Raw genomic sequence first — 24,844 nt, 5'->3', positions numbered from 1 at the left:
TGGGCCAGATATCCCTTTCTGTATTTACACCCATGTAACAGAGATCAACATCTGGCTACATGGCCCTTGCCTCCCTCCTTAAGAAAACCCCAAACCAACCAACCTCTGTGTATGATTATAAATACAGGGATGTGAGCAACTTCTGGTTTGTATAAAAAAAATTAGGCTTTAGAAAACAAAAAGGGGAGAAAACAAACAAACGAACCACACAGGGTCTCCCATTGTTGGGAATGTGTTTATACTAATTGGAAGGTGAGAGCATTCAGCAACTGTTTCACTGCCAAACTTAGGAGGCTTCCCTAAGTGCCCTGATAAACACCACCCTGCAGGAGGCATTAGGCTATATAGAATTTATTTCATTAACTTTAGCTGAATTAAGACTCCATCCCTTTTTGAAGACTGACAAAAGACAGAGGCTTGGTAATGTATAAAATATTTATTTATAATGCAAAATATATTTGTAAAGTTTATTCATAATAAAAAACATGTTGGTGCAAAAGGCCAGGCACCTTACACCTTTTTATACCAACAAAAGGGTACATATTCAACAGGTGGCGTTTTTCAACTGCTGCATGGCAGCAAATAATAGTCACTTCTCTAGAGTCCCTTGCATCTGCAGTCAGTGTCAATTCCCTTCTCCCTGGAGTCCGCACCTGGCGATCAGACAGGCCAGCAGTCTCTTGTGCACACCTATCACTGACTGGGCAGTCTGTTTTAGGATGCACGCTGCCTGATCACCAAGTTCCTCTGCATTACATCCTGCTCTTTGCTCTTCTCCACGATCAAATCCCCCCGTTTCTGGGGGGCTGTATGCTCTTTGGCCAGGGGAGGTCTCTTCTTCTCCTCCTCCTCCTCCTCTTGTAGCTGCTCTTCAGAGGTGAAAGGGCTGCAGACTGTCTCCACCAGGCTAATAACCACCCCGAAGAAAGCCAGCACGCTGCCCAGCATATAGATCTTGACCATCTTGCTGCTGGGCTTCTGGCTGAGCATTTCTTTGGCAAAGGGAATCAGCTCCTGCATGGTCTCCATCTGGGGCAGCAGACCTGGAAGGTCACAAAACCTGGAGAGCAAGAGAGGGAAAAAAAGAGAGATACCCATCAGCTGCTATCTAGTGCTGTTTCCTTCTGCATGCAGCAGGGCTGGTTCCAAGAGAAAGCGGAGTCTGCCTAGCGTGCACAGGCACAGGGCACACGCAGGAACGCTGCATTAACACTGTCATTGCCCAGTGTCTGTTTCAGGAAAATGCGGACACTCCGCTAGGGCGGTGATGGGCAGTACAAAAACCTCACCGCACCGTGATCCCTTCAGCCATTCTCCAGCCACAGCCACACGTTGCAAAGCGGAGTTAGAAGAACTCCCAGACATGGCTCAATGGTCATAGGGTGACCAGATGGGTGAAAAATCGGGACAGGGGGTGGGGGTAATAGGAGCCCATACAAAAAAGAAAAGAAAAAGCCCCAAATATCGGGACTGTCCCATCTGGTCACCCTAGCAGCCGCCGGTGCTTGGGTCTGAAATCCCGGGGCTCCCACTGAACTCCCCTTTCTCGGCGGGCCTGGGACCGCACCGCGCTCCCGCTGGACTTACCGCAGGGCGCGCTCTGCTCCGCAGCGAGGGATCCCGGCTCAGTTCTCCGCTGTAGCTCGGAGCTGCTTCCCCCAGCCACCCCGAGCCTTATATCGCCCCGGTGGCGGCGGCTCCTCCCCTCCCGGGGCCGGCTCCGCCTCCGCCTCGCTCAGGCCGGCGCGGGGCCAGCAGGGCTGTGCACGCCCCGGGAGCGTGCACCCAGCGGGGTTTCTATTGGGTGACCGCCCGCCCCCCTGCCCCGAGGCTGGCTGCGGGGGCTGGGGTCGCCGGCTGCAGAGCAGAGGCACCAGGGAGAGGAGAGGGGAGGGCGGGGGATCACGCCTGGATCACGCCGGCATCACTCCGCCTAACCCATCCTCGGGGCACAAGGAGCGGGAGGGGGCTTCTGGGCAGGCTGGGAGCCTGGGAGTCACGTAGCAAACGTCTCTGCCCTCTCCAGTTTCGGGCGGTCGGCCGGGGAGGAGTGGGCTGGTTGGTGCGTTTGCTTTATGGTGGGCTGCAGAATCACAAACCCCCTTCGGGGGAAGGATGTATGAAATGCACGAGATTTGGAACCTGCCCAGGTCTCTCCTAAACTGCTGCAAAAAGCGTTGTAATGTCCCTCCCGGCTCTCGGGGAAAGTCAGCAGCAGTGTGGCTTTAAAGGGGGAATTTTGCCCTTGGAAGGAAATTGATCAAGTTCAGGGAGAGACCTAGTGTTTCAGAAAAGTGTAATTTACAGCAGTGGTTCTCAAACTTTTGTATTGGTGACCCCTTTCACACAGCAAGCCTCTGAGTGTGACCCGCCTTATACATTAAAAACACTTTTTAAAATATATTTAGCACCATTATAAATGCTGGAAGCAAAGTGGGGTTTGGGGTGGAGGCTGACAGTTCACAGCCCCCCATGTAAGAACCTTGGGACCCCCGAAGCGGTCCCAGCCCCCAGTTTGAGAACCCCTGATTTACAGTATATGTAGGAGCTTGGGGAATGCATTGATCTCTCTCTTTTTGGTACCTTAGAGTTGAAATTGCACAGCCCAGGGATACAGCAAAACATGGGCAGGAAAAGAGGCAGCAAAAACTAGCAGCTGAATACTGAGCTTGTTGAATGATTACATGGATTGTCTCAGTTACAGCATGGACTAAATGCTGCGTATAACAAAATCTTCCCTCAACCTAGCTACCCTTTCTCAGAGTGGATTAACCACACAATCCCAATGGAAAAAACCTTTCTGCCCGAGTGGAAGCATCTCCACTACAGCCACTGTAGTCGGTATAGTGTAGACCAGGGGTAGGCAACCTATGGCACACGTGCCGCCTTCGGCATGTGAGCTGATTTTCAGTGGCACTCACATTGCCCAGGTCCTGGCCACTAGTCCGGGGGGCTCTGCATTTTAATTTAATTTAAAATGAAGCTTCTTAAACATTTTAAAAACCTTATTTACTTTACATACAACAATAGTTTAGTTATATATTATAGACTTATAGAAAGAGACCTTCTAAAAACGTTAAAATGTATTACTGGCACGCAAAATCTTAAATTAGAGTGAATAAATGAAGACTCAGCACACCACTTCTGAAAGGTTGCGGACCCCTGGTGTAGACATACCCTCCCTCTCTCTGCTGCATCCCACCCACCCCACTTGCTGAATGTGATTTCTTGCCTTCAGTTCCCCGATCCTGAAACCAGAAGAAAGCCAGCTGCATGCAATCTTTTCTATTGAAATGAGTGTGAAAGTAAAGTACAGTACGTTATGTTCATGGGAAGCATGACACTGTCTGTAGCACTTTGACATTTCCTCTGCTGCCTGCTCCGTAAGAGCATTGCATCATCAGCATAAAGCAGATTACATCACCCACTGGGCCAGTGAATGCTGAGCAATGTACAGAACGATTCCTTGTCTGAAAGAGCCTTACGCAGCTCGATGGACTGATGGTCTGAATACCTGCTAAAGCGGAGAGCAGGCAGCGGGAGCTATGCCTTCTGATCCCTCAGAGCTGCTTGGGAAATTTGGGCAGAATTCTCCTCTTATATCCAGAGTGTAGTGTTGAATGTGGATACAGGTAGTCTGTTCTCGCTCCTCGTGTGTAGATCTGCCAGGGAGAACAGCATATCAGAGTCAAGATCGACTGTGTGGCGCTAAGAGGGAAATTTTGTCCGGTTGATTATAGTGGAAAGAGAAGTGAAGTTCCATTGAGAAAATAGTGTAATGTACAGCTGGGTCAAAGAGATTGTTCTAGCAGAGCCACTGGGTGGGGACGTGGGTGTGGATCCCACTTTGTAAACTGTGACTCTGTGTGTGCCCAAACGCAACGGTACTGTAAAGTTGTTCTGAGCTACACTGGTTGTACGAAGCAGCCAAGAAGGCAGTGTTAGCCAGTTGGGGGCTCCTCCTCCACTCCTCAGACCTTTCGGTGTAGGGCTGGAGGGAGCATGGTCTTGGGGCTGCAGGCAGCCAGTGCAACTTGGAGTAGCCGTGAGGATCCTTGGGACAACACTGTGGGACAAGTATCAGAGGGGTAGCCGTGTTAGTCTGGTTCCACAGGATTCTTTGCTGCTTCTACTGTGGGACAAAGAGTGATTGGGGGGGAAGGGCATAAAGGTGGCTTGTCCCCCTACCTACACCCCTGACCTGCATGAGGCACTAAATAGCCAGTCTCAAGGGTCTGGGTCATGGTGTAAATATACAGCGGTTAACATGTGCAGATACTTGTTACTGAAATCTGGGACCTTATTCTGGCCCAGAGTTTCATACAGTATGTGAGTGAGGGCTAGTCAGTGAGTCACTCACATGCTTTCTCCGCACATCCTGCACGTAGCAGAAGCACTATAGTTTCTTCACCATTGTAACACTCTCCTCCCCTTTCCAAGGGCTGCTGGTGCTGCTTGCTGGGAACAGGCTACGGTCAGTCAGGGAAAGGACCCTTGAACGATTATGATATTGAAACTGCTCTGTTATTTTATGCACAGATTCCCCAAGTGCATTTGAAACTGAATTGCTGGATTTTTTGCAAAGGTTGCTAAAGAACCAGCTGGTTCTCTTTGGTCTCTGTGGTTGCTCTTTTTACATTCTTTACCTTTTCCTCCAACTTGGCAACAAATTTTACAGCTGGTCACTATATTTAAGGCATTTTTTTTCTCCTTCAATACATTGAAAAGTGAGCATTACAGAGAAAAATGCCGAGGAGACAGCAAATAGAGAAAGTTCAGGGGCATTGTAATTATTACCAGATTGTTTGTTAACTGCTGTACAGCCACTGTCTGACAGGACAGGACTGTACTGGCTCCTTAAGGAACAAAGTCTGAACTGAAAGGGAGACTGGTCATAGCTTTTTGTGTTAGCGCCTTGAGGAAGTGCCTGTGCCTTTTGGGGTTTGTACAGAGCCTAGCACATTGTAGGTGCAACAAGAAACTAATCAACTGTATTGGCAATCCCAAGAGTTCAAAAACTGAGAGTCAGGCTCCTCGAAACCATGAGATTTAAAAAAAAAAAAGTTTTTCCCCTTGCCTTCTGATTTTTGAGCATTTAGGGTTTGTTCCTCAGCTTTTCTCTGTAGCCACTTTAGTTTTTAAAAAGAAAGCTGAGAATGAGATTTTCACATAAAGCTTCAGCCCCTGGAGTCACAGAGTTAAGAAAAACAAATTAATATCATGAGATTCGTGATCCAATCCTGTGAGTTGGCAACAATCCCACAGTGCATCACACCCAGAAATTGCATCTATTTAACAAAATAGTTTTTTACATCACATTAGTTAAGTCAATGCAACCTCACTGTGTGGATACGTTTAAATTGGATTAAGAGTGGCTACTGTTAATTATCTTAAGGCAAAATAAGAGCAACCAAACAGGGGTTTGCAAACTGATTCAAGTTGAACTGGCGCAACTTTCCTGTGCTGAGAAGGCCTCAGTTAAACCTGTATAAATGCCTTTGGTTGGACACTCAAATAAAATTAAGAGCGGCTAAAATTAGTTTAATTTAACTTTAAGTGGGTTATTTTTCTTTAAATGAAACCTGTTGCCAATCAGCTTAAACTGGTGCAAACCTCTGTGTGGACACTCTTATTTCAGTTTAAGAGCAGCTTCTTTTGGTTTATTTTAACCGTATTTGGTTTAAATTCACACCTTAGGTGATGCCAGTACCACTTTCCTGAATGGAGAAGCCCTAAATCAGATCAGGGCATCGCTACACTACAGCTACAACAGTACTCTGGTAGTGTAGCTGTACTGTTGTAATGCTGTAGTGTAGGCTTCCTACATCAATGGAAGGTGTTTTTCCATAGCTGTAGTTCTTGAGTTAATCCACCTCTCCGAGAGGCAGTAGCTAGGTCAATGGAAGAATTCTTACGTCAGCATAGCCACCAAGGGTTAGGTCAACCTAGCTACAGTGCTCAAGATGCAACATTTTTCTCAGCCCTGAGCAATGTATCTTAGGCCAATCTAATTTCTAAGTGTAGACCAGACCTTTAGAAACCAGTTAGTTAAATTGGTGCAGTTTTGGTGTTCAGACTGGGAAGGAGACACTTGAGAAGGAGTGTCATGCAGAGGGTTAATGTCTATGATTAATGTTAATGCCTGAAGATTAAAGCTGCTGTGGGCATGAAATTTAACAGGGTGTTAATTAGGTGGCAGGGAGAACATCAAAAGGAGTGAACAGCAAGGGGAATTGGGAAGATGATTATTCTGGACATAAAGTAATAATTGGGGATATACCAATCTCCTAGAACTGGAAAGGACCTTGAAAGGTCATCAAGTCCAGCCCCCTGCCTTCACTAGCAGGACCAATTTTTGCCCCAGATCCCTAAGTGGCCCCCTCAAGGATTGAGCTCATAACCCTGGGTTTAGCAGGCCAATGCTCAAACCACTGAGCTATCCCTGCCTCCCCCTCTGAGGAGTACTTGTGGCACCTTAGAGTCTAACAAATTTCTTTGAGCATAAGCTTTCGTGGGCTACAGCCCACTTCATCAGATGCATAGGATGGAACATATAGTATCATATGCATCTGATGAAGTGGGCTGTAGCCCACAAAAGCATATGCTCAAAGAAATTGGTTAGTCTCTAAGGTGCCACAAGTACTCCTGTTCTTTTTGTGGATACAGACTAACACGGCTGCTACTCTGAAACCTGTCATTATGGACATAGGAGCAGGGTGAATTCTGAGCTCTGTAACATAGGAGGGTGACTGATCTCCCCTCTTCTGTAAAGATTTGGGAATTGCTGAGCAGCCAGTCTGAAGGGAAAGATTTGTCAAACCAAGTCTGTAGAACTGCGGAGTTCAAGGTGAGAGAAAATAAGTATAATGGAAAAGGGGGGGGGGGGGGAAATCCCAGTGCTAAGAAACCAAGCTATGAAACCAAGCTGCAAAACATAACAAGCAAAGAACAACACAGTTAACTTTCTTAACTGGGTGCCTTATTACCCTGCTGCAAATGGAGTTAAATAAATAGGAATCATGCTTTTTAATTAAATTATTTTAGAGCTAGCAATATCTGGGGGCCAGACACACTGACATCACTGTTACAGAGAATATGGATAAATCCATTTTAACTAAAGCGCAAGATGCATAATCAAAGCTAAAGGGTTTTCAAGGAAAATAAGGCTGAGAGATTGCGATAGTTCCCTAGGAAAAAGAATCCATGTACATTGGCCCCGGGAAAACAATTAATCTGAAACTAAATAAATGCAACCTGGGCCAGACTGTCTAATCCTGTTAGCAACGGGCAAGGAATGTGGGGGGTTGGAAGTTAGCTAAAATGTTGAGGATTTGTCTTAGTGGGATTGCACGTAGCAAATGTGATGACAAGCAAGTGGTGTTTTTCCATTAGACATGATCAGGTCTAGAGCAGCAACAACAACAACAAAATACTGCTGTGCTTCAGGCACAACAAAATCCAGCCTTGTGTCCCAGAGCTGCGTAGACTCTACAGTGCCAGCAGGGAAACACACGTCTTGGTCAGAAGAGTGAGCAGCTGCATCTCAAAGTTGTGCTGAATAAGAAGGGAAATGGTTTACAATTTCTGACTACCCACTCTTTTTAAAAAGGTCACACCTTTATTGTCCACAGGACAGGACAGCGCATAGTTCTGTGCAAATAAGACTGTTTTCTTATTTGGTCAGGTGTGCATAAACGCTGTGATTTGTGTACAGGATGGGAGTGCATAACAGCTAATCAGCTGGTGGCATTAGTCATTTGCTATTAAGATTTCAGTTTTCATTTCAGTCAAATAAATATTGCAATTACGAGGCCGTAGTAAGTGACAGGAAAGGATTTGTCACGTGCAGGTATTGTAGATTAACGTAGCTTGAGAGCAGAGCCAAGGAAGCTAGCAAATCTCATCATTTCCTTTCCCTTTATCTAAGTCTTGATAAAGAACACAGGCACCATAGCATCAATATCTAGGCATTTGTGCATCTGTGTACAGCACGCTCCATCGGAACATCTCAAAACCTTCCCAAACAGTAATGAATGAAAGCTCACCACCCCGATTATCCCCATTTTACAAATGTGGAAACCAAGGCTCAGAGAGGTGAAGTGACTTACCCAATGAGGGGTAACAGAAGCAGAGAGGTGAAGTGACTTGACTAAAGCTACACACCAAGTAAGTGGCAAAGCGAGGAACAGAAGCTTCAAGGTATGGCTGCACTGTGAGAAAAGATCCAGGGTACAGCTGTGATTGGCCTGGATCAGCTGACTTGGGCTTACGGGGCTCAGGCTGCTTGGCTACAAAATTGTAATGCAGATGTTCAGACTCAGGGTTCTGAAACCCCAGAGGGGGAGCGTCTCAGAGCCTGGGCTCCAGTCTGAGCCTGAACATGTGCGCTGATATTGTATAGCCCCCGCAACCCGAGCCCATGTCAGCTGCCCCAGGTGCAGATTCAGTGCTGCAGGATTTTTTTAATCACTGTGTTAGCAGAATCCCATCTCTACCTCTGCATCCTCCTTATGAGTGCACGCCTCAACCCTTCAGACCTGCTTGGATCATCTAAGCGTGCAATTTGCGCTCTCCCTACTCTTGCCAAAGCTGGACCTATCACCCTGTCACTCCGTCCCAGAGAGGAAAATGCTGGAGCCCTTATCGGGGACCTTTGCGATCAAAGACCTGTGTGGCGAGGAAAGTGTCCTTGTGTAATCTTTATTGCTGCAGTAAAGCCCACAGGTGCATTGTGTCGCTCATGCCTGCAGACACATCAGCAGGGATGGAGGTCAGGAACGTAGGTCTGGCTGCTGATCTGTTGTTTCATTAATGATCCTGAGTTGTAAAGTTATATTGACCATCAGGGCTTGTGCTGAGCTCCTTGCGTTGATCTTTAATGACCCTTTATGTTTGTAAACATTCCACAGCTTGTAGTATAGCCCTAGTGGTGTTGCTTTGGTATCATTAGCGTTCCAGCCGTCAGCGCTGTTAAAGGCACATCAATAAGTACATAGGATGTCATGTGCTTGTCTACGCCTGCAGTCACACCATATTGCCCTGTGATCCTGTCAGGGCGCTCAGGCTAGCACGGTGTCAGGCCTTGGATGGGAAACTCTCAGGGTGCTGCAGGATGTGAAGGGCAGTAGCAAATGTTGGAGTGAACTGTCAGACGGACACACCCTCAGTTTCTGCTCTGTTTAAGCACTGGCTTAATTCAAACTGTGACATTGCATCCATTTAGTTAAACAGGTGCAACTTTGCGCTGAAGGCTCTTACATCCGTGAAAGCTAACCCAACGCAAGCCAGGTTTAAACTCATGTAAGCTTGTCCGCATACAAAGATGCACCTTTTAACTAAATCGATACAGCCTGCCACCTTTAGTTAAACTGGTACAGCTTTATCAACAAGACCAGAAAGAGGCAAATCAGGCTGTCGTGTGTGTTGGAAATCCGGCCCTGCTTATTTAACAGTTGGAGGGAAATTCTCAGATACGATTCGATTAAATGCTGGTTTTGCTCAAGTATCTTGCATTTCATTTCCAAGAGAAGCCCAGCCCAGTCAGACATAGGGAAATGCCCACTTTCTGCCAGATAGCGAAATTTCCCCAAATGTTGCACAGCACTGTTTTCATCCTTGTATTGCTAAAGCAGAAGGGCCCATTGCCACATCTCCCAGTTCCACATGTCCCATATACGGGCAAGGGTCAGATGCGTTTGGACTTTGTCTCTAATAAACACGTGTTCAGGTAGGTAAATGATTTGATGGCTCCCCGCTTGGAGTAGAAGTTACATAATAAAGGCAATAGTGTCTGGAAAATGTAGTTGCTGGGACTGGTAGGGAAGCCGGGTAGCAGACTAAGGCATGTGGTCTGTGGTTCTGAGAGTGGCAATGGTTGCAAAAAGAATGAAGCAAATCACCTTTTGCATAGATGGGATCAGAAGCGTTCCACAGACAAGGCCCAGATTTCCAAAGCGGCTGCCTGACTTGCACGTGTAAAGCCCACATTTGTGTGTACAAATCAGCATTTAGAAGTGGAAAATGGGTAATTGTCAACCATACTGTTGCTCGCAATTGCAATTTCAGTTGGGCTCCTGGGCTGTTTGGCAGGAAGAACTCATCTCTGGATCTCCTCATTTGTTCTCTGTAACCCTTCCATGAAATGCTGTGTTGGGCCAGCCGTTCCTTGTGGATGGGGAAAATCCGGATGTGGTTCTCAAGTGATGTTCATTAATGCCACTCCTGAGTTATTCAGTAGTGGAACTTCTGCCTCTTGCCTTCCTCAAAGACTGATCCTCAAACTGCGGTGGATCAAAAAATACCACTTTAGTTTTCTCAGAAAACTTAGGAAAAATCAACAAACAAACCTAAAACAAACAGAAATTCAGAGAAGCTTTAAAAGAATTACATATGTACAATAAAAAAAGTAAACAAGCAAAACTAAAAATGTTAAGTTTTTGAGAAAACCTGAAAATGTTTATCAGCAATTTTAACTGAAGAATCAATCAAGAAACTGATTTTGTCAAGTATCAGAGGGGTAGCCGCGTTAGTCTGGATCTGTAAAATCAGCAAAGAATCCTGTGGCACCTTATAGACTAACAAAGACGTTTTGCAGCATGAGCTTTCGTGGGTGAATACCCACTTCGTCGGATGGAAGTAGTGGAAATTTCCAGGGGCAGGTATATATATGCAAGCAAGAAGCAAGCTAGAGAATCAGGGAGGATGAGGCCCTGTTCTAGCAGTTGAGGTGTGAAAACCAAGGGAGGAGAAACTGGTTCTGTATATTGCCATTATACAATATATACAAAATATATAAATATACAAAATATATAAATATACAAAAACCTGTAGGAGAACACTTCAACCTCCCTGGCCACACCATAGCAGATCTTAAGGTGGCCATCCTGCTGCAAAAAAACTTCAGGACCAGACTTCAAAGAGAAACTGCTGAGCTCCAGTTCATCTGCAAATTTGACACCATCAGCTCAGGACTAAACAAAGACTGTGAATGGCTTGCCAGCTACAGAACCAGTTTCTCCTCCCTTGGTTTTCACACCTCAACTGCTAGAACAGGGCCTCATCCTCCCTGATTGAACTAACCTCGTTATCTCTAGCTTGCTTCTTGCTTGCATATATATACCTGTCCCTGGAAATTTCCACTACTTGCATCCGACGAAGTGGGTATTCACCCACGAAAGCCCCTGCTGCAAAACGTCTTTGTTAGTCTATATGGTGCCACAGAATTCTTTGCTGATTTTGTCAAGAAATTGAAAAATTTCAAAGTGAAAATTTTCATTTTGGTCAAACAGCCATTTTTTGTCAAAGACAAAAATATTTCAACAGAAGAATTGCAACCAGCTCTACTCCATGCCCTTATCCATCAAATCTGACTGGCGGTATATATGTTATGCTGCTACAGGACTGCGACAAAACATTTTGAACGTAGATTATAAACTATTGACTATATACACCAGCTGTTTGGGAAAGAGGGAGAAAACTCACCTTTTTTCCTACAAAAAGTCTTTTCCCGTTTTTTGTTTTAAATTTAAAAATTTGAAAAAATCCACCCAGCTTTATTATACACACTGCAAACTAACTTGAATTTTTATTGAAAGTGACACATATTCCAGACACATTTTAATTTGTTCCTTTAGCTACATGCTAGACAAAGTGTAGTGAATAGTATTTTGCTGACTGCCTAGTTAATTTAAAATTGTTTATTAATGTTAGAGAAGGTATCAGGAACTTGGAAGGGTATGAAAATGGAAAAAAATGGGTCAAAAAAGTTACCTAAACATTTGAAATTGCTTTTAGGGGAAGGTTTGGGTGTGGACTGATCCAGAACTGGTTTAATCTGTCCCCCAAATTGAGCAGGTTAAAAAGGATATTTCACGAAAAATTTAAAAAGAAATGGAAATGTTTCATTTTGTTTAATTCTTTTTAAAAAGTTGAAAAATCTTAGTTTTTTTAAAATTGTAAAAAGTGGTTTTTATTTTAGATTTAACTAAAAATTATTTTGATTTTAGAACTTAAACTTCAATGGAAATTTTTCCAGTAGCTCTAATCCCAAGCTTGTTGTTTTCTCTCTAGGGAGGTCTAGCTGTTATAACTTACCTGCATTGCAAAAGAGTCCATTCCCAGCCATTTAGGCAATTCAGTTGCACGGATCAGTTGACTAATATCTAGTAATATGTTTTCCCATTGATCAGTTAATCAAACGGTGGTTTCTTCTGAGCCATTGCTAACTGGGAGGGGTGGATCATTTCAGAGCTTGTCTGCCCAAAGCAATAAATAAACAGGCCTGATATGCTTCCTGTTTGAGGCTATTTATCAATATCTGACTCACACTGCATTCAAATCCTAAGCAAAGGCATTGGCCTACATAACCAGGTGTGGCACAGCCCTCTGGAATGAACTCCTGGATAACGGAAAAGAGACTAAAATTAGAGCAGGTCAAACATTTTCTACCGAATCTTTTCTTTCAACGAAAAATCGATTTTATTTGACAATGTGGATATTTTAACAGAAACCATCCATTTTTGTTGAGATTTATTGGGCTTTCATTAGAAAACCAGGATCATCTGGCACTGAAAACCCAAGTAATGCCAAAGAAAATTTGACAAAAAAATGAAAATTTTGGTTTTCATAAAAATTTTTTGCAGGGGAAAAAAATATAGTTTCCTGACCAGCTCTATTTAAAATGAGAAGAGAAACAGAGGGAAGTTGGTTGGACGGGGAGGGAACATTTTTCATTTTAGTACCTCAGCTTTGATACAGTATCTGAAACTGCCGTGTCACAGCATCAAACAGGTGATATGATGATTGGGGGATTGTGTTTTACATCTGCCTAGTGCTTCAAGGAGCAGGCTGGGAGTCAAGACAGCTGGGTTCTAGTCACAGTTCTGGGAAGGAAGTGGTCTCTAGTAGTTAGAGCAGGGTAGACTGGGAATCTGGACTACTGGAATCCAGTCCCAGTTGTGTCAATGAATTGTTTTGAGGCCTTGAGAAAATCACTTAACCTCTCTGCCTCATTTTTCCAATGTGTAAAATGGTTGTAATGATGGTTGCCTATGTGGCAGGAGTTTTGTGAAGATCAATAAGCATTTGTAAATAGAGTGACCAGATGTCCTGATATTCAGGACTTTGTCTTATATAGGTGCCTATTATCCCTCACCCCCTGTCCAGATTTTCACACTTGCTATCTGGTCACCCCATTTGTAATGCACTTGGAGTTCCTCTGATGGATGATATCAAACTACAGCTTTGTTTCTTTTTGAAATGGTTTAATATAAATTCTACGTATTCATCATCCTTTCTACAGTAACAGGTTTTAGATTTTTTCAAGAGAGGCTTAAGTAGTTCCACATGCTGTTCTCCAGCTCTGTCGCCGTTTCATCTCTTGTCATTCAACTGAGTTTATCTCCCACCTGGAGCTGTGGAGAGAAACTAGACAAAAAATAATGGAAAACAATCATTCAAGACTTCCCATATTAACTTAACATCTGATCTGTATCAAAAGCTATGGACTCAGATAGTATTTCCTTACATAACTAGAGTTCTTGTCTATTCCTTTTGGGGTTATTTTATATGACTTGAAACTGCTAGTCTCTAATAATAATTTTAAGCTGAATCAGAAAGAATAAATAAATTAATTAAAACAAAGCCATTCATGGAGTAGCTTCATGCTCATGAATTTTGGCTCCCACTGACTTTAAAAAAAAAAGTCATTGCCAAGTTCATCCTTTGGGTACCATCATTGAAGTTGGTGAATTTGTACCTGGGTTTATGCTGGCTCCAGCTGTGGAGTGTGTGCGCAGAGCAGTGGTGCTGGAACAATTTGTACAGTGGGGATGCTGGGAGCCATTGAACCAAACTGTAAACCCTGTAAATGATGGAAACCACTTCAAGCCAGGGGGTCCTGCTGCACCCCCAGCACCCCTAGTTCCAGCACCTGTGGCGCAGGGCATTGGTACTCAATTGGTTTGGGAGGTAAAGATCTGGGCTTTTCCAGCTCTGCTGCCAGGGATTCTAACTTTGCCAGTAAACATCCAGGTCTATTTTTAATCACGAAATTTGGACTTGTGGCAACTACATCTGTTTCCTTTCACCTGGGCTGGGCAGGACGCAGTGATATCGTGTGGCCAGTGCGCAATGTACTGCAGAGAGTGTTAATTGGAGAAGAGCGTTGTGTGTGTCTCTTAGAAGTGTGAGTGATCCTTCCACCCCTCGCTCCATCAGTTGTCTCTGTTGGGAGGTTAGTTCCTAGGGAACGGGCTGTGGAGCATTTATGTTCAAGCCATTTTGGCCCTTTCCACATTGCGGTTGAACCCAAACTAGCAGCGTCTTTATTGGTTGTTGCTAGTGCAGGATGGATGGAGTCTTTTAAAATCTATGTCCCATTGGCAGCAACGTGAACATGGATGCTCTGTTTGTACCCAGCTGCTGCTCAGCGGGCAGCCTCTCAAGACGGAGAGCTCTTCCAGTTCCGAAGGGCTGCCTCTGCGGTGGAATATGGAAGCTGTCTGGCTTCTCGCAGCAACACTAACCCGCAGATTAGGGCAGGAAGTGGAGACTCTCCGATCCAAATGAAACTTCACTGGGAGTTTAGGGAGGCAAAACTGAAGTCCTAGGTCAGTCCAGCCAGGACAACGAGCTTAGGGGAAAAGTGCCATAAGATCGTTAGTGGCCATGAGTACTCGGTGCCTTGGGGGTTGCACCCCACAGAGGGCGCTGTCAGGAGCCTAGCACCACCCTGGGGCACCGTCTCTGTGCTGATTCAGAGGCTAGTGCACTAGCTGTCGAATCACCACAACCACTTCCTGACATGACTCATTTTTTTATTGAAGGTCAGTTACCTGGGGGTTGACTGGGCCCAATTCGGCTTAGCTTGCAGGAGCTGAAGGGACCTCAGCATGCAGGAGTGCGGCTGTAGATGTTAAAAAAAAGACACATTTAAATCTTGTCTGGTGTTGTGTCCCTCTGTGCTGCAATTCCCCAGTCTTTAATATATTTTATTAAATATATTTTATTCCCTGCTATTTAATACTATTAATACTATTTGCAGTGTTGTGGGAGGAGGGTTGGCCCCTGGATATGAGAAAGACAAGGCAGGTGAGATAGTATCTTTATATAGGACCAACTCTATTGGTGAGAGAGCCAAGATTTCGAGCTACAATGCTTGTCTCTTTCACCAACAGTGGCTAGTCCAAAAACGGGTATCACCTCACCCACCTTATCTCGCTAGTATTTAACAGGCAGGCCTGTTATTCCTCTTTTACAGATGAGGGCACAGAGAGTAAGCGACTTCTTCTACATCACACACGTCTGCAGTAGAGCGGGGAGTTGAACTCCGTTCTCCTGACTCCCAGGTTGGATCTCTCATCCCCGGACCATCCTACACCAGAGGCCTTAGTTCTCTTACTGGGGCTGTTGTTATTCTTCCTTCCTGAAATCAGGCTATTCCTCACTTTTGCTCCTGCTTCAGCCAGCAGAGCCTGACTAACCAGGTGCTTGTTTACTTCCTGTCTGTGTTCTCCTAGGGCAGAAGGTGGAGAGTGGAATAAAACATTTTGGATAGACTTTGAGCTGCTTTGTGGGTCTGTCTATGTTTCTCTGCTCCACCCCGTCTGTGCCACAGAATTGCAACACTCTGCCTTTTATGGTAGGCTGGGATTTCGCATCCCCTTATCAGGCTGTGAATCACCATGGTATGTGGCATCTAATGCTCAGGCTCCCCGGATGTAATGAGGAGAGCACGCAGGACACTTGGACCCTTTTTGAGCAGCGCTGTCCAAGCTGTCTAGTGTCCTGCTACTGAGGTGACCAATTTGGCTTTGGAAGGGGCAGTTAGAGGAAACCTCTAGAAAAAAGAGTACAAGACTTGGGGCAGGGACTGTCTTTTTGTTCTGTGTTTGTACAGTGCTTAGCACAATGGGATTCGGGTGCTATGATAACAAAAATAATAACTTCTGTCATAATTCACATGGGGTATTAAGGCCCGGATCCAGTTCCCACCAAAACAGATCAGAACAGGCCCTAAGTACTTCGCATCAGTGGTGCTCAGACATATGTGGTTCCCTGGCGTCTCAAATGTTAATGAATTTATTTTCACCTCTCTGTGGTAGACTATTAGCCCCATTCCACAGATGGAAAACTGAGGCAAAAGAAGATTCGGTGACTTGCCCCAGGTCACACAGGCAGTGTGTGGCAGAGGTAGGAGTTGAACCTACCTCTCTCAAGTACAGTGCTTTGACCACAAGAGCACCCTTTGATATATGGGCTAGGCATTCAGAATGGGGGGCATTGCAATTTTGTCACAGGCACGGGCAGCCTGATGGTCTCTTGCCTGCAGCAGGACTGGCTCCATCATGTGGTTGTCTGGGGCAGCGACAGATTTTGGGGTCAGATCAGATCCAGACTTCCTCAAGGTTTGCAGCGTTCAGCTCTAGGGTTTGGACCCATCTCTGATTTCTAAGCCTCTCTTTGGTCCGTTAGTCAGTGTTGGTCCCGAAGGATATGGTACAGCTTTTAGTTAGGTACCAATGCTCTGAAGTCCCATCTTAGCTTGGTTGTGGGGGCATTTATCACCAGGAGATACAGGGACCCAGTTGGTACTTTGCGTTGTCAGGTCATTGTTAGCTGAGGCCTGCTGAAAAGTGTTATATGAGTGCAAAGTGTTGTTATTACCATGGGTGGATTTGCTTGGGAGGGTTTAGATCTGGAGTTTGGGGGTTGCTCCCACAGCTAGGCTGCTCCACATGCAGTGTTCCACAAAGCCACCAGTGTTCAGATGCTGAGTTTACATCTGTCAGGGGACTTTTTAGTCGCTTGGTTTTGACATGCTGTGAGCTGCTGGCTCTGGGGTGAGGCTTTGCAGGATTAAGATTCCAGAGTGGAAAATGTGGTATTACACCATTATTAATCAGCCTATGAACAGCCTGTCCAATGCAGGCACGCCCAGGGCTGCTGCCTGCCCACACAGCATACTTGGCACACCTAAACCTCTGAGCTAAGGTTTCAGATGTTGTAGCCTTAGGGGACAGATTATTTTAGAACCTTCATTGTTCTCTCTACATTAAGGCCCAGATCCTCAGCCTGAGCAAATTGGCATATCCCCAGCAAAGCCAATGGAGCTACGCCAGCATACACCAGCTGAGGATCTAAAAGTCAAATTTTTTTAGCAGCCAGTTTTGTGGTGCAACAACTTTAACAGCTGGAGACCAGATATTTATTGGGGTGGCTGTTTCAGTGGGTTAAGGGCCTCATCTGGGTGCCATCAATATTCATGGGGCTTGGATCTCACCCTAAAAGGAGGGAGTGAGAACAGAGAATTGCATGGCTTTGGGGGATTGGCAAACGAACACACAGCTTTCTGCCTCTCTGCGTCTGCTTCAATGCAGTACACAGAGGCAGTGCCTGAAAGCTACTACTCTCCAAGCAGCAGACTAGCTTCTTGTGTGCAATGAGTTGGTGGGTCTCAATCCAACTCTGAGTGAATTAGTATTCGCGTAACTCTGGGCAGTTTTATCAGAGCAGCTTGGAACTAAATGAGGCCTTTGGTGCTATCATGTAAATGAGATCAGAATTGGATCCAAAACAGGGAAGGATGTGGTTGAGGGACTAGACTGGGTTTTGGGAGATCTGGGTTCTAATCCTGGCGCATTAGATACTGAGCTCCTTTGGAAATCTGGCCACTTATTTAGGTGGCTAGATGGGAACTGAGCTCCTTTGAAAACATGGCCCTTAATTTCTGTGTGCCTCAACTCCTCATCTGTAAAGCAGGGCTGATAATGAGGATAATCCCCAAACTCTTGTCAGGATATGTGCCCTCCAGGTAAACATCTGAGCTGCTCAGAATCAGTCTGGATTATAATGATCTAGATGAACATTAGCTGTGAAACTGTCTCACTGTTCTCAGATATTCCTAAAGCTGAAGTGTATATTCATAGATCCGAGTCCACTTGCTGGCTAATTGTAGGGTATTTCATGTGCATTACAGTGCAGAAGGACTTCTGTCTCAGACTGTGCATGCTGTCTGGGGAGTGTGTAATGAGTTACACAGTAAATGGGTGTGTACGTCTGAAGATTCCTGAATCACCTCCCTTTATCATTGCTGCACCCACACCACAGGAACTTCCTTCCTCAGGTGAGGCTGCATTTAAAAGCAGAGAGTGAAAGGAGACAGCCCGTCAGGACTCAGGTGAGAATTCATATCAGCGGCTCAATAACGGGGGAAGAGGAAAGAAAAGTCTAGCCCCTGAGCCAGGTATGTACAGCACTGCACAGGAGACAGGGACAAGCAGTGAGCCCTGCCAGTGCTGCATGTTACACAGGGAAAATGGCAGCCCAGGGAGGGAATTTCTTGTCGAGATTGGAGGGCTGGCAGGCGTTTCCTGCAGGCACCGAGAACATTTATGTGATTAAGTTACACAAATGGAAAGTGTTTGTATAGTGCATGTACTTTGCTGCACTTTTTAAACTTTGCAAAACCTGTAAAAGACTTTGAACCTCCAGAAGCGGGGCAAATTTTGAGCTGGAATAAAGCCTGAAAAGGAAGGGACAAAAGGTGGGACTGCAAACATAACTACACTGTAGGCAGGTGAAGAAGTGGCCTGGCTGGAGTATATTCATTTGTTAAAATGTGTCTACTTGCTGTGTATTTGGGACATGATTTTCAGAGGTGCTGTGCACAAACAACTCTCATTATAGTCCGTGAGACTGTGGGCTCTTGGCACCTCTGAAAAAGCAGGCTGTTAGGCATGAAAGCAGAATCCTAGCAGAGTAAATTATGCTGTTTATACCTATTGGTCACTTTAGAGAATAAAATAAAGATGCAAAGATACAGCCAGTTACTTCATTGAAGAGCTTTTTATCATTCATGAGCAGGTATTTAAACTAAAAGGTTAAAAACAAAAGTGGGGGCTTGTCCATTTGTTTTAAATGTGAAATATACACTCTGGACAATCCAAAGAGCTGATTCTCCTCTCTCACTTGCGCTTGTTGAACTCTGTTGAAGTCAAGGAAATTATCTTGTCGTAAAACGGGAAGGGAGGGTGATAAAAGGACGGTGATTCATGCTTTAGCTTGTTGTTTTCTGTACTGTTTCATTCATGTTGCAAATTCTGTCTCAGGTGAGTCCTCAGAGGCATGGAATCTCCCCCCCAGCCCATTGTATGGACATGCTTCATTCTCCTGGGTAAGCGTTACCATCCTCTCTGTGCCTCTAAAGGGGCCTCGAGGAGACCCCGCTTAATATCTGTCCTTCTTTAGTAGTGGTTTTGCTGTGCTTTACTGAAAGTGGCCAGGATATTTGGGTGGGGGATGAGCCACGTTGCCCTTAGCGCCTGTAAAAACTGTTGTTCAGTCCAGTTGGTTGTAAATGCTGCCTACATTTCCCGCAGAGGTAATTAGATAAAGAGTGATCCATGGGGTCCTCTGTGAGAAATGATTTTAGTCTTTCACGCGCAGCTAGAACTTGAGTGTGCTTGCCTCTGAGATTCATGAGCTGCTGCTAGGCTATGAACTATGTATTTGCTGTTATTATTTGCATTGCCGTAGCGCCTAGGAGCTCTGGTCATGGCCCAAGAATCCCAGAGTACAAAGTGTTGTACAAACACAGAACGAAAAGACGGTCTTGTCCCAAAGAGTTAGTGATAACAGGTGGATACAGCTAGAGCACAAGGAAACAGCAAGACTCCATTAGTCAGCATGGCAGGCAGTGGTCTCGGCACACCAGCTGCCTAACCGACATTAAGTTTTTTGGAGACATCTTGGCAGAGGAGAGCTCTCAGGAGGGATTGTTACTAAGGACCAATTATTTAAAACCCATTTTCCTTATGTGCAACTCAGGAAGAAAACGAATTTACTTTTCACCACTCGTTCTGAGTGTTTTCATCTTGCCTTTACACTCAGCTTGGGCTCATGTAGTTCACCCATTCTTTCCTCTCCCTTATCTCGGAGGATGCCAGTTAGCCAGACTAGTTACCGCCACCAGCCATGGTGATTTTGTGGTGTAGCATAGAACATTATTAAAGGCTTGTTCTCGTGTTGTTTTAGCATTGCCACTGCTCCTGGATGCACAGGGCTCCTGTTCCCATGGTGCCTGCTACCCACCTGCGGGAGACCTGCTAGTAGGAAGAATCCATCACTTAAAAGCCTCGTCGACATGTGGCCTTGTGAAGCCCGAGACCTACTGCACATCATATGAGGAAGTACGTTCAACTCAGATATCTCTGCCTTCACAGACATCACCTAGGGAAGCTAACTATACTCCTATTTTCCCCCCTCTGAGTACTGCTGTGTTCTGTCTGGCTTAGGTACTTACATGGTGCCTGAGCATCTCAGAATCTTTTAACGTATTTATCCTCCCAGGCAGGGAGTGCTAATATCCCTGTTTTACAGCTGGGGAGCTGAGGCACAGGGAGACTGTGAGTTGCCCAAAGTCACACAGGGAGTCTGGCAGAACTGAAAGTTGAGCACAGGTCTCCCAAGTCCAAGGCCACTGTTCTAATTCTGTCTCTAGGTGATTGCAATTGGAAAGCAGCTGACAGGAGCCGGGAAAGAGGGCCTGTCAGAGTCTACCCTCACTTGAAACTGGGCGGTTTCAAAGTGAGGACCCGCATGTATTCCCCCACCCTAAAATCCTAGGGTAGGTCTCCTTGTCGCTGCCACCACTCAATCATGAAATGTGGATTGAGACACAGTCCTTCCCCAAAATCCTAGGGGATTCCAAGAGCCCCCAAATCCATGGAGTTCTTACACCCAGGAGAAACAAACCATTCCCCCTGCTTCCTCCCCCCCCCTCCCTTTTCCTAGGAGAGATACCGGGATCCAACTACAGAGGGATACCTCCCCCTCCCCTTTCCCTGAGAATCCACCCAAGGAAAGACCAACAAGTCCTTAATAGAAAAGAATTTATTAAGAGAACAAAAAGAAAGTACAGAATCTCTATGAGCCCAAGCTGGACACTCATAGGGTATAACCTTATCAATCTCTGGAGAGAATCCCCTCTCCCCCTTTTCTCAGTAAAAGCAATATCAGCAAACAGGAATAAAGCATTTCCTTTAGCAAACACACAATTGCAAATATAGAAATCAAATCATAAGACTAATTCGCCTTTCTAATTAATACTCACTATTAATTAGTAGAAACTACTCCAGGAGAACTTGGAGACATGACTGTCCTCTGCTAGAACCAAAAACAGTTCTCACTCAGACAAAGGCTTCCCTCCACAGAGATTTGAAAAAATCTTATCTCTGATTGGTCCTCTGGTCAGGTGGTCACCAGGTACTGCATGTTAACCCTTTACAGGTAAAACAGACTTTAACCCTTAACTATCTGTTTATGACAGGGCCTTTCATAACAGGGTGAAGCACAGTGCAGCTGGCACCAAGAGGCGTCCTGAACTAGACAGTATTTTATTTCATGGGCACATTAAAAATGGTACAGAGAGGCCAGTTCCCCAGAACCCAGAACAACTCTAGCTGCTAACACTAGCTGACAGCACAGGATGTGACATTTCCCCACTATAAGCCAGAGCTGAGTCAGACCTTTCAACCATTTAAGTCTCGTCTACACACAGTCCCTGTACTGGTATAACCATTTCAGTTTGGAGTGTGATGTTTTTACTTATATGTTCTGTACACCCCCTATGATGGATGCAGCTATCCCGGTGAAAGGGTGTCTTATATGTGTATATCTTACTCCCCTTCCTGTATGGGAACTATACCAGGATAAGTACTTTTATATGGGTATAACTGTGCCCAAAATAGGGGTGTTGTGCCGAGTTGGCTATGCAGTATATTTACAGAGGTGTGTGTAGACAGGGCCTGGTACAGTGGGTTGGATTCATATAAGGTACATTTGAACTTCTGGATTTGTTAGAACCCAAAAGCTCAAAGTGAAATTCAAGATAGAAATTGTCCTAAGAAGCAACATTTTCAGCTTGAAACTATGGAAAACCATTGAGTTTCCTTGGGGTTTCACATGGAACTGAATCAGCTCAGACTTACTCAAAGATTGTCAGCTCTCTGTCCTAGGTCATCTCAAAGATATCTCCCTAGGCTCAGCTGAAACTCAACCATGATGGGCCAAGGAACTTCACTAACCTAGCCTAAGTTTTTTTTTTTTTTTTTAACAATCTCCCAAACCAAGTGAGTTATTGGTTTCTTTGTGGGGTTAATTTCCTTAGCATGTCCATTTCCTAGATCCTTGTAGTGATTTCTAATCTCAATAACTGCCACCGATGGAAGCGCAGATAGGAGTGGGTTTAGTGCCGGAGTGGAAATTAGGGTCCGTGAAAGAAGGTGTGGGTCATAAAGGAGGGATGCTTGGGAGGTAATGATGGACCTTTATTGGCCAGTATTTTGCACAGTAATTTTATGGCTCCACTGAATCAGATTTATACTAGTGTTATTTCTGGAAAATGACAGCAAATGCATGGGTGTTACTTGTTAGCAACCATGTTTGTGTGTGCAAAGATCTACACACTTCTATAAGTGTTTGAAATTATCCAACTACTTGCCATAGTTTGGACATTATAGAACCTGGATCTGAATGCCTCTTGTCTATAATCTAGCCTAATCTCTGACCTGAACACTTGTATCCAGTGCAGTATCAAAAACTTTAGACATATCTTTTTGCTGGGCTGATGGGTTTTTTGTGTGTGTCCCAGTACCTTTGCACCAAATTGCTTTGCTGCTGTGAATGAAGCAGACTTCTTTACTTAAAAAAGTAGGTTCCCTCTACTGGCTGTCACCTTGACTCTTGGACAATACAAATAGTGCATTTTTTTTTCTGGTTTTGTCCTAGACAGGGTTTATTTTTCCCAATTCCCATTAATATACAGTGGCTGCATTGTGCACCAGTCCGGGTTATTTACTATAAATGTCATGTTCTCAGCTGTGCCATTGCTGACTGCAGGCTGGTTCCACAATATTAGGGTGAAGCCCCATACAAGCCTCCTACCCCTGTGCTCTTCTCATGGCATTTGGGGGCCCAGAGGGAACAGGAAGTATCTAAAATCTTATGTGAGATCTGACAGACCCGGAAAGTCCAGAATGAGCATCTAAGCTATGGATGCTCATCTGACCAAACCCAACTTCCATTTGACAGATGCAGGTGGGTGTCTGAGGGCAGGTCTACACTGGGGCGGGGGTCGATCTAAGATACGCAACTTCAGCTACGTGAATAGCGTAGCTGAAGTCGAAGTACCTTAGATCGAATTACTTACCGTCCTCACGGCGCGGGATCGACGTCCGCGGCTCCCCATGTCGACTCCGCTACCGCCATTCGCGTTGGTGGAGTTCCGGAGTCGACAGGAGCACGTTCGGGGATCGATATAGCGCGTCTAGATGAGATGCGATATATCGAACTCCGAGAAATCGATTGCTACCCGCCGATCCGGCGGGTAGTGAAGATGTACCCTAAGGCTCATCCTGAGTGGAGGCTTCTGAAAGCTAAGCTAATTGGGCCCAAATTGGTGATCTGCATATGGTAGATATAATGGCCTTAATCTCTCACTTAAACCAGTGTAACAACATTGATTTACCTAGGGACGTGGTACATTTTCCATTGCCTGCAGTTTTTAAGCCTTTTTGAAAGATATGCTGTAGTTCAAACAGAAGTTATGGGCTTGATGCAGAGATTATTGAGTGAGATTCTTTTCAGACTAGATAATCCTAGTGGCCATCTATGAATCTATTATTTGAATCCCTACGTTCCCTCATCCCACCTGGTTTAAAAGAGAGCAGAATCAGGCCTGCTGTACAATAATAATAATAATCCAAACAATACAGTTCTCTGCTGTCTGTAACTACAGCCCAAACTGAGCCAGCCCTAGCGCCCTATTCTGTGAAGCCCTGATTGGCCTCAGCTCCTGTGAAAATGTAGAGATGCCCAGGACGCACCCAGCCCCATGCAGAATCAAGCCCTTGGTTTGGGATAACTGAGATGGAGTTACAGTTTAGAGGAGAGTCTATCTGTTTTGTGTCTGATTCTGTTTTCCTGGCATTTGCACGTGCTTGATCCTTTCCCTTACTGAACAGATAGGCTCATTGTCACCTAAAATACACTCCTGCTCCTTTTTGCCAACTGCAGTGACCAATGAGTGTTATGAATTATTCAGGTTTTGCTAGAAGGACCACTCGCCATGCACTCCTCGTTCCCTAATCTTTCCCCTCTTGAAATGCTTCTAGAGTCAGAGCATCCTGAGCTAAGATGAATCTATGCAGTGAATTCCCCCCCCAGTGCAAAAGCTTGTTTTATTTATTCCCATTTTATTCCCTTGCACGCTCTTGAGGCAACTGTGCTACGTGACTTGTTCCATGCCAAATAGCGGCAGATTTAGAGTCCATTTTGCAACCTCAGCAGTGGTCATGTAATGAAGGGTTACTCTCATTCTGTCTCCCGTGTTGCTCCCTCCCCTACGCCAGCCTTCTGGCCGGTGTGTACTGTCTGATTTTGGTGCCAGGGTGAATTGTCCCAAAGTGCGCTCTTTTGCAATCCCAGTTGGTCTCTTGATGCTGGCGTCATCGGTCCACAGTCTGCTTCCAGTGCTCTGAGTGCGATTCCCTCTAACCTTTATACTTCATACCCACTGGCTGCTAGTCAGGGCCTGAAACTCAGGCATAGAGCAAAGCCAAGGAGGGATGATGCCATATCTAGCAAAGAAGGGTGAGAGAGGAGGGAAATCTGACAAAACAAAGAGTTCGTTGGAAATACACTTAGAATTTGGGAGAGTTTAGTCAGCAGAGGAAGTAAAAGCGAGAGAGAGAAGGAATTAAAACAAATCATTGTTAAGGGAAGGTTGGTGCTGGTGAAAGGAGACCAGGGCATGATGCAGTAGCCATTGATGTCAGTGGGAAGA

The 24,844-nt window shown here is 45.2% G+C and overlaps 2 protein-coding genes and 1 long non-coding RNA gene across 10 annotated transcripts in view; 1 reads left to right on the top strand and 2 right to left on the bottom strand.

Moving 5' to 3' along the window:
• Positions 1-421: 421 nt before the first annotated feature.
• G0S2 (G0/G1 switch 2) lies at positions 422-1,737 on the bottom strand. The gene is made up of 2 exons (XM_045014285.1): positions 1,588-1,737; positions 422-1,060 (listed from the first exon to the last, which is right to left on the bottom strand). The coding sequence occupies exon 2, from the start codon at positions 1,027-1,029 to the stop codon at positions 715-717; it is 315 nt and encodes a 104-aa protein (XP_044870220.1). The 5' UTR covers positions 1,030-1,060; positions 1,588-1,737; the 3' UTR covers positions 422-714.
• Positions 1,738-3,114: 1,377 nt separating this feature from the next.
• On the bottom strand, positions 3,115-15,566 carry LOC123368975. Of its 3 annotated transcripts, none has more exons than XR_006578948.1 (5): positions 15,211-15,566; positions 14,835-14,905; positions 12,094-13,425; positions 8,109-10,280; positions 3,115-3,662 (listed from the first exon to the last, which is right to left on the bottom strand). It is a non-coding gene; the product is annotated as an uncharacterized LOC123368975 (long non-coding RNA). The 3 variants fall into 3 exon arrangements; XR_006578947.1 differs by lacking the exon at positions 3,115-3,662 and adding an exon at positions 13,757-13,861 and having other exon boundaries at positions 7,008-10,280; XR_006578946.1 differs by lacking the exon at positions 3,115-3,662 and having other exon boundaries at positions 7,008-10,280.
• A 2,411-nt stretch (positions 15,567-17,977) lies between these two features.
• Positions 17,978-24,844, top strand: part of LAMB3 (laminin subunit beta 3) — a 48,369-nt gene continuing 41,502 nt past the window's right edge. Inside the window, exons 1-3 of one of the 6 annotated variants that reach the window (XM_045014269.1) lie at positions 17,978-18,124; positions 19,110-19,174; positions 20,035-20,189. In XM_045014269.1, coding sequence (XP_044870204.1) covers positions 19,126-19,174; positions 20,035-20,189 — 204 coding nt within the window. In that variant the 5' untranslated portion in view covers positions 17,978-18,124; positions 19,110-19,125. Of the gene's footprint in view, positions 18,245-18,525; positions 18,545-18,578; positions 18,865-18,888; positions 19,022-19,109; positions 19,175-20,034; positions 20,190-24,844 lie in introns of those variants that run through there. The other 5 variants (XM_045014267.1, XM_045014270.1, XM_045014272.1 and 2 more) reach the window with 5 other exon arrangements.

The sequence above is a fragment of the Mauremys mutica genome, chromosome 4 (assembly GCF_020497125.1).
Source record: "Mauremys mutica isolate MM-2020 ecotype Southern chromosome 4, ASM2049712v1, whole genome shotgun sequence".
Classification (NCBI taxonomy): domain Eukaryota; kingdom Metazoa; phylum Chordata; order Testudines; family Geoemydidae; genus Mauremys; species Mauremys mutica.
Note: the sequence above shows the minus strand (reverse complement) of the source record. Positions and strands in the feature narration are given on the sequence as shown.